Source organism: Branchiostoma floridae, chromosome 1 (genome assembly GCF_000003815.2).
Source record: "Branchiostoma floridae strain S238N-H82 chromosome 1, Bfl_VNyyK, whole genome shotgun sequence".
Taxonomy (NCBI): domain Eukaryota; kingdom Metazoa; phylum Chordata; class Leptocardii; order Amphioxiformes; family Branchiostomatidae; genus Branchiostoma; species Branchiostoma floridae.
In genome coordinates, this window is record NC_049979.1 from 27,928,951 (window position 1) to 27,938,361 (window position 9,411).

At 40.9% G+C, this 9,411-nt stretch overlaps 1 protein-coding gene across 2 annotated transcripts in view; it reads left to right on the forward strand.

Moving 5' to 3' along the window:
* The window catches only part of LOC118418957 (Bardet-Biedl syndrome 1 protein-like), a gene marked incomplete at its 3' end in the record, with an annotated part of 19,673 nt that extends 16,922 nt beyond the window's left edge, over nt 1-2,751 (forward strand). For both annotated transcript variants that reach the window (XM_035825122.1, XM_035825115.1), the window contains 4 exon segments: nt 447-580; nt 1,140-1,274; nt 1,794-1,880; nt 2,135-2,751. In XM_035825122.1, coding sequence (XP_035681015.1) covers nt 447-580; nt 1,140-1,274; nt 1,794-1,880; nt 2,135-2,221 — 443 coding nt within the window.
* Nucleotides 2,752-9,411: the final 6,660 nt, after the last annotated feature.

Genomic DNA, 9,411 nt, shown 5'->3' on the forward strand with positions numbered 1-9,411 from the left:
GACTGAGCGAGTGAGTGAGCAATACATATAGAATACAGCAAAGTGTATTCTGTATCACCTGAGGTACCAGCCCAACTATGAGTAGGATCATCTGAAGGCTGGCCTGTGATCTGAGGGAGGTCTAGGACTGAGGGGGATGTGAAAAACAGAGTCACTGTGTTGTTTTTATCTATGTCATACTCACCCGAGAAAACATGCGTTTCAATTTGGGAATGGATCAGAAGTTAAGACAATTTGGTGTCCTTGCACAGAACAAGAACAGCAATTCCAATGTCCAAGTCCTGTATTCGAATATTGGGCAATGGCACACACTCAAGCATGTTTGAATTATTCTGTAGAAGCCTCTGTGAAAACAGTAGAACAGTATCAACTGGTCCGAAACACCAGTATCAAAGGTCCAGGTATGACATACATGAAACTCATAGTTTGTGTTTGTGTTTTTCCAGCCATGCACCGTATGTTCCAGCGGGACCTGTACCGGTTGAGACTGGACGCTGCCCGGTCCTACGTGAAGGCTCTGGAGACCAGCATGACTCCCATGTCAGCTGATCCGCTGGAACCGCTCAAACTGTCCGCTACGGTGAGTGCTTCTATCAGGCCTTGTTGATTCGATTATATGGATAGCATCCTCTGGGAACCCCAAAACTGATGCAAGCGTGAGAAGAAAAAAATGGCAAGTAAAAAGTGGCCTTAATTATGAAATCTAGGTGGTCAGGAAGGTTGAACAAATGATTGAACCCACAGAGTATGTGTATACCAAACAATAGATTCTTAATTTTTGTTCTGTCACATTATCTTCTTTGAATCAACTATGACATGATTATCTGTTTTCCAATATTCTGGCATACATTTGGATTGACTAAGACATAGTATCCATTTTACGATATTTCAACATGTTTGAATTGACTTCAGCAGAAGTATCCATTTTCCAATATTCTGGCATACATTTCAATTGACTACGACATTACTATCCATTTTCTAATATTCAGGGCATACTTTTTTTAGCGCTACCATGAACCGAAAGCCACAAACTTTGATTAAGATCACTCCATTTTCTCTTGCGAAATTAAACTTTTATTCTACAGTATCATCTACTCTATATAGCTAACCTCTGTATGATGATTTATGTGCATTCCCAGGTGAACGGGATAGGTCCATCCTTTAAGCTGACAGTGAACCTACAGAACACATCATCAGCCACGCCCTCCATCAACCTCCTCATCACCTTCCAGTATGATGAGAAGCTGTACCAGCTCCAGCGATCCTCCATCAAGGTGAGGGGAGGGGTACCAACATCACTGCATGATGAGGGACCATCTAACTTGTTCATAGCAAATTAGGCAATAGACTGATCACAATTAGCTGTTCAACCAATGAGAGAAAGGGATTTATCTGGCGAACCAATGAGATATTGGCTTCATGTCTCAGTTAGTTGTCTCTTTATATTTTTTCATGTACATTGCACATCTATGTTTTGACAGACTAGAGGTTGGCAGGGCTATGGGATTGGTCTATTCAAAGATGGCAGTCGCATCCGCAAAGATCAGCATGCATTGATTTTGCTTTAGACAGCACTGAAACAAATGAATCCAATATGTTGTAACTAGAGATAGTCATAGAAATTTTACTGTTACAGACATATAGGTGATATTTTTTTTTTTTACATTTTCACCTATTTTATCCATTGTATCCTTAGGCTACTGTAAATTCTGTCAATCACTTTGTGGTCTTTATCTATAGTATAGAGATCCTCACACTATTAGGTAAATGATGTCCAACCTCTGTTTATCCAGGTCCCCCTGTTGGTTCCTGGCCTGAACTATGCTTTCCAGACCCTGGTGGAGTGCATCAGTGACAAGGCCATTGCTGACACCATTAAGGTGAGTTCATGGCCTTATTGATTTATTCAATAGTTAAGATCCATTTACACATAGCAGAACATGGCACCCAGCACTAGCTGAACATAGTTGGCAGAAGGCCTGGATCAGTTTGACCAGATTTAGGCCACGCCTATCTTTTAGCGCCAAACATGTAATAACCATACCTCGACCATGTCCTAACCATCCCCCAACATATTTATATTACATTTTACTACTCTTGTAAAGTTCTCCTTTGACCTTATCCCATTGTCCAGGTGTTTGTATTGAGGAAAGGGAAGAGCATGCCCATCATCACTGGGAACATCAACATGCCAGTCAGTGAAGCTCAGGTGGTGGTCTAACACTAACACTGCACCTCATGACAACAGCTGTAACACCTGCAAGTTCATAGACCATCAGGAAACAGCTCCTGCGGAAGTTCAGTAATATTCTCCTTTGTTCAGCAATGCAATTCAGCAACTTCTCAGATTTTTTATGTCTTACTATTAAATCTAATTTGATACAGGTTCAAAACTGAAATAAATGGAGCAGCGTAATTCGAAAACCAGGAAACTAACCAGAAATACAATAGAGTTGTAAAGTAAGAAGAAATTTCTTAAATGGTGGTCATGATTGCTTCTATGTACATCCGGACACTTTGGAGCAATTCCAAATTTCAACACTTGCAATACAGAATTGTATGGATAACACATAGCTACTTAAATCAGGAGTTATTGAGCCTTTTTCCTGCATTTCAATTATTGCATTTGTAGTCCGACTCATAATAGAATTTCGGAAAGCTGTTTGTGCTTTCTGTTAGGATGTGCAGAGTTAGTGCCAAATCATGTGATTAACATAACAAGGAGAAGAACTTTATTGCACGACATTTGCAATAACAGGTACAATGTATAATTGCAACTTGTAGAATAAGACGACACTTGATCTACAATCTCATATATTGCTAATTTGTACCTATATGTTGGCCAATTAAATCACAACTCTTTGCAAAAATGAAAAATACTATCCTTTCCAGAAGCAGCATACTGTTTTGTTATTAACAAACTTTTCTGGAGTAATAGATGCATGATAATGTAGTCAGTTCTATTGAAAGCTCATTGTGATCATCAAGACTACATATATTCCCTGAACTGACTTAAAATGGAACTGACTGAAAATGATTGTATATATATAGTTGGTGTGCTCAAAGTGTAAAATATCTAGTTTTGTCTAGAACTGCCTAAAATGGACCAAAGTAAAATGATTAGATATACACATGTATTTTCAAGATATGGAATTAGTTAAATCTATAAGGCACAAGCTTTAAACTCTGTGTTTATATTGAATTGAATGTTATCTGTGATCAACTACATGTATTTGGTGTCCAGTATGTTTGGATTATTTCAAGTTTGTAAATCTTGTGGACAATACAATTTGCAAGTTTAATGTTGTGTTTGTTTGTCAAGTTATCTGTATAGAGTCAGATAAGAGATGTTTTATAACTAATATGTATGTGAAGATAGATGTACATGTAAATGATTCTTGCTTGAAGTGCTTTTGTGCAGTGTACCATATACACGTTGGTAATGACTGAACTTATAACACTATTACTTTATGTAGATGTTGTAAATAACATTATATACATTGTAAGAAGATGTACCCTTCACAAGAAATCCCAGTCCTATAGACTGATGTATGGTGTAGCAATATATTGCTGTGTGACTTGCAGATTTGGTTGAGGGTGGTCTTTGTGTCTGGTTTCTCTTCTGACTCTTATTAAGTTACAATTGAAAGAAATAAAGTTGTCCCCTTATAATGAAGAGAACATTTTCTGACCATTCTTGGCGACTGATTGTATGACCACTGTATACTAAAGGTCTCTTCTTGATTATAGAAATATGGTGCATAAATAATGTGAATGATCCAAATAACATAAGTTGTCTGAAGTATGAATTTCAAAGCGACGTGCTATAGTATTTCCTTATTATCTTACAAGTTACACCCAGATTTACTTGTCTAATTATTTTCAACATTACTTTATACTATCATATGGTATTATACATCATGTTCTTTTTCCCATTATTTGTTCAAATGAGGTCTTCATTTGCATAATTGATAACTATTGAGGGTACACCCGTCACTTGTTTCAAGTCCTACCATGGAACTCTTCTTCATGGATTTCTTCCTCGATTATGCAAATTAGCTGCAGAGTTGCATAATAAGCGTTTATCACCAAAAGTCATCACCCATCTTGATTTCTCCTTCAAAGTCTCAAACGAAATCGACTTCTGTTGAGTTATTCTATTGGCCAGACCAATGATGTTGAATGGTAGCAAACAACACCAATACAACTTTTAAGTTAAAGCAGAAGGTGTTAACCCGGTCCAGCCCCTGCTGATGTAGGGTCAGCCTCGTCAACCATCTTCACTGACAATTTGCAAGTTAACCCCGTGCTAATACCAACAAGCTCTAGAGCTTTTGCCAATGTTTATCATACCTAATATACTTTGAGTCTTATGGTTTAAATTACTATCCTTCGGAATACTTTGGGATTGTCTTTTTGATTCCTTACGATTCTTGTGACCTTGACTTTATTGAAATTTACTCTTAATTCAAGGTCTTCATCAATGTTTGTAAGTCATTTGACAATGCCCAGATGGGCAATGTTATCCCTATGGAGCGGCTTCCCTTGCCTTCATGGCCTGTACCCAGTAGCTATTTGCTTTCTCTTCATCACCCAGTTTACTCCAACATATTGCGAGGTTTTTGAGTAGCGCGCTGATGTCCGAATGAGTTTTTCTCATCGATAGCGCCTCTTCAAAGTAAATGATTGCTTTCTTTTGATCACCAATTGTAGCCCAACATGCTCCTAGGTTGTGAAGAGACATGGCGATATCTGGATGTGGCGTGTTCTCTCCAAGGATAGTTTTTCTCATTGTTAATGTCTTTTCAAAGCAAACGATTGCTTTGTTTTGATTACCTATTCTAGCCCAACATATTCCCAGGTTGTAAAATGACATTGCGATTTCTAAGTGTGGTGTGTTGTGTCCATAGATAGCTTTCTTCATCGTTACTGACTGTTCAAAGTAAGATACTGCTTTCTCTGTATCACCAATTGCAGACCAACATACTCCCAGGTTGTGAAGCGACATGGCGATTTCTGGGTGCGGTGTGTTGTGTCCATAGATAGCTTTTCTCATTGTTACTGACTGTTCATAGTAAGATACTGCTTTCTCTGGATCACCAATTGCAGACCAACATACTCCTAGGTTGTGAAGTGACATGGCGATGTCTGGATGTGGCGATTTCTCTCCAAAGATAGTTTTTCTCATCGTTAGCGCGTTTTGAAAGTAAAAGATTGCTTTCTCTTGATCGCCCATTGCAGACCAACATGATCCCATCTTGTGAAGTGATATGGTGATATCTGGATGTGGCGTGTTCTCTCCATATAAAGCTTTCCTCATCGTTAGCACTTTTTCATAGTAAACGATTGCTTTCCTTTGATTACCAATTGTAGCCCAGCATTCTCCCAGGTTGTGAAGCGACATGGCGATGTCTGGATGTGGCGAGGTCTCCCCAAAGATAGTTTTTCTCATCGTTAGCGCCTTTTCAAAGTAAATGATTGCCTTCTCTTGGTCACCAATGGTAGCCCAACATACTCCTAGGTTGTGAAGTGACATGGCGATTTCTGGATGCGGTGTGTTGTCTCCATAAATAGCTTTCCTCATCGTTAGTGACTGTTCGCAGTACTCAACAGCTTTCTCATGATAGCCCTGAATAAGCCAAGACGTTCCCAGGTTGAGGAGTGTGCGGGCAATGTCTAGATGTGTTTCTCCGTAGATAGTTTTCAACATCGTTAATGACCGTTCCAGGTAGCTAATTGCATTCGTCGGATTGCCGAGTTCCCCCCATGCTGAACCCAGGTTGGTAAGTAACATAGCGATTTTAGGATGTGCTGTGTTGTCTCCATAGATAACTTTCATCATCGCCAGAGAGCTCTCCCAGTATTTGATTGCTCTGTTGTGATCTCGCAAATCATTAGTATGAGCATGCCAACATATCCCCAAGTTGTTGAGTGCCCCTGCAATGTCCCGATGTGGTTTGTCATTTCCAACAAGAGATTCTGTCATCTTTAGGAACTGTTCGTAGTAGCCAATTGCTTTTTTATGATTGCCGAGTTTACGCCAACATGATCCCAGACTATTAAGACATGCAGCGGTGCCGTCATCATCCACGTTCTCTCCAAAGGCAGTTTTCTTCATTTGCAGCGCCTGTTCGAGATAGCTGATTGCTGCCTTGTTCTTGCCATGTTTACTAAGAGCTAAACCTAGGTTGTGTAAAGACTTGATAATATGAGGATGTTTATGGTTTCTATCTATCGTCAGTGATTGTTGGTGGCAGCTAATTGCCCTCTCAAAATCTCCCCGCTCTCTGTAAGACGCGCCCAATTCGTCGAGTAATCGGGAACGTTTTTCTGTGTCACTTCGCACACCGACATCTTCTAGCGCTGCCTTCAAGTGATGAATAGATTTGTCGAAAAGGCAGAAGTTTGCAGCTATTTGGCCCATACATTCATTCGAGGCATCAGAAATGGCCGTTTCAAACACCCTTTTTGGTTGGCCTCGAAACTTTCTACCTAGGATCATGTCTGGCATACACATCCTCAAAGGCATAGCCCTGCAGTAGTATCTAAAAAGAACCTTTACGTCTGGAATGTGGAATGCTGACTTCAGGTCAGTGTTATCTATTTTGGCGAGAGGAGACAGACTGTCCTTTTGTCCTCCGTTGGCCATGTAGGTTCTTAGACGAAGCTCTGCCGAGATGCTGGTCAGCACTGTGAGATGTTTGGCGTCCTCTTCATGGATCCATCCCGCTTCCTTCATTTCATCAATCACATCCCAGGTACTGGCTGACAGTGCGATGTTACAATACAGGGCCAGTAGATCTATGGCTGTGCCAGGGAAGCGATAAATGTCTTTCTTGACATTTAGCAGTTGCCCAGTGGGCTCAAAGGCAGGAGTCTGCCCAATCTTCTCTATGTCTTTCCGAGTTAGCTCTAACAGTGGCCCCCTAGGTTCAAAGGTACAGGTCTTGCCCATGCTTTCCAACATGTGCTGCATTCCAAATACAACCAGGCGTTTGGCCTGAACATTGGAGAGGAGATCATCTTTGACGACTGTCTTCAGTATCTCCATATACTCTTTCACCAGGTCTTCGTCGCCTGCTAGGAAAACGAACCGCCTGAGGATGTCTGACAGGTGGTAACCTTCTGCCAGGGATATCTCGGTCTGCTGAAACTTCGTCATCTCCTTAGGAGTCTGGATAAGGCTGACGGGAGGTTTGCTCTTAGTCTGGTCCCTTCCAAATGGCGTTTTGCTAGCCCATGGCATGAAGCCATCGAAGGCAAACCCATGAGGCGTGACAGAGTCGAAGAACCAGTCTTCGTCTGGGTCTTCAGATTGGAAGTCGTTGAGCGCCGGGATTGCCATGGCTGGGAGGATGGTCTCTCCGAGGTTGATGACTTTCAAGTGTAGATAGTGTGTGAGGTTGAGGAAGTACCGCCGTGTGTCGTCATTGTCCTTCCCTTCTTCAATCAGAATGGCAAACTCCAGGTCAGAGTAGGGTGTGACCAGTTCTGTAGCCTGCGAGCCTAACCCGATGAAAGCGTACTTACATGGGGGAAGGCCCATTGCACTGATGCATTCATCAATAAGGGCCTGGATAAACATTTGTCTATCCTTTGCGATGCACTTGCACAAAGCTTTGACTACCTTAGCTCGTCCAGTCTCGACTGGTAGCATCTTTGGGTCATCCTCGTCATATTGATATGGATTGTGTTCCTGGTCAATGGCTTCTAGTTGTGACTTCACACTGATGCGCATGTCCTCTAATCGCTTCTGATGACGTAATGCCGAACCAGATGGATTCGGTTCACTGTGAACATTTGCTGTGTAGCAGAGAAACGATTTCTCTACGTCCTGTAGACGTTTCATTACTTTGTGTCTAATTTCGTTAGTTCTGGCTAGAGCTGCGTTGTACAGAGCTGCCGCCTGTGTGAATTTCCTACCTTCTTTTGTTCTTTCGCCTGTTTGAAGGTACACGTCACCCAGTCTACAGAGACAGTCAGCTTCAGTACTTTGATCCGGTTTGTTTTTATCTGTATTGGCAAAATAATGTTTGATGTAAAATTAAGTAATGTGTTGTCAACCAATCAATACGATGTTCATAAAAGATTTGATTTGTTTATATGATATTGAGTATAAGCTTTGTGGCGTTCAATTAGAAGGCTTAGTAAAAAGCATTCATGGAAGATCTTGGAATGCGATTAGATAAAAAAAACGCACCATGAATCAGTTTCAGTGCAGACACAAACTTCTGTTCTGCCAAGTCCAGGTTCCCGTCAGTCAATGCGCGGTCTCCTGTGGCCAGGTGCTTCTCATACGTCCTACAAATGGAGGTGATTTTACCGGCGTTTTAATACATTTGTGTTGGTCCAATTAACAACGTAATGACTAAAAGCGTTACCAATCCTCATCTAAAGGTGGTGACCATACTGGAAAGGGCCACATACGTCAGAGTCATCAGCTGAATATCTCGCCATAACAACAAATCTTATGGTGACTAGATTAACTTACAACTTCATATGTTAACGCAAACATTAAACGGAAATATACTGAAATGGAATAAATCTAAATGATGTCACAAGTAATCTGTATTTTATCTTATGCCCCAAATGTTCGAAATTCACACCGAAGTTAATGGAATTTTAGTCCAAAGTTGTGGCGTTCTGTTCATGTTTAAACGCCTGGTCTCCACTGCTTATCATCTTGACCATTAACGCTTTTAACTTACAACCTTAGAATGCTTGGGTTCCAGTATGCAATGTTTGGCACTGGTACAGTGTTTTTCCGACATTTGTTATGTATCAACTTAAGTATACGTACACATCCTCTACTGTCAACAACTTACAGCACTAAATCCACAAACCTATAGTCTGGAGCGGCGCGACGCGATGTCTGGCTTGCGATATATGCTGCACTGGCCGACCTATGGGATGGTAGGTGGTTTTAGCAGTATAAACAACTTGATATTGCTTCGTTGCAAACGTATCTAACGTTATATTAACCGAAGCTTATAATAAAGTGCTTTGTACCAAATCAGTATCTTACATATAGTTATGAGCACACAGTTTTTCGTAAAATCCACTCAGACATATCAAATAATAAACAGTAAAGCAAAGTACAACACTCCTATGCTTACATGAACTTTTGACTCCCTCTATCAGCCATGACGTCAGAGCTACATGACGAGCCCGGCAAGTCCCGTGATAGGTGGTGACTCCGGGATTGTTGTCCTCTGTACTTTGGACCCTTGAATATTTCCAATCAGAAGGAACATATAGAATTCAACCTTTGTCAGTGTGCGTAAGAAGAAGCTAAAATCTCGCTGGTCTTGAACTAGTAGGACAAATCGGCCTTCATTAGAAATATTTTGGGGGTTTAAGGTGAATATAAATCAAATAGGGTAATGGAAATATGGCTGAAAGTAAAGAAGC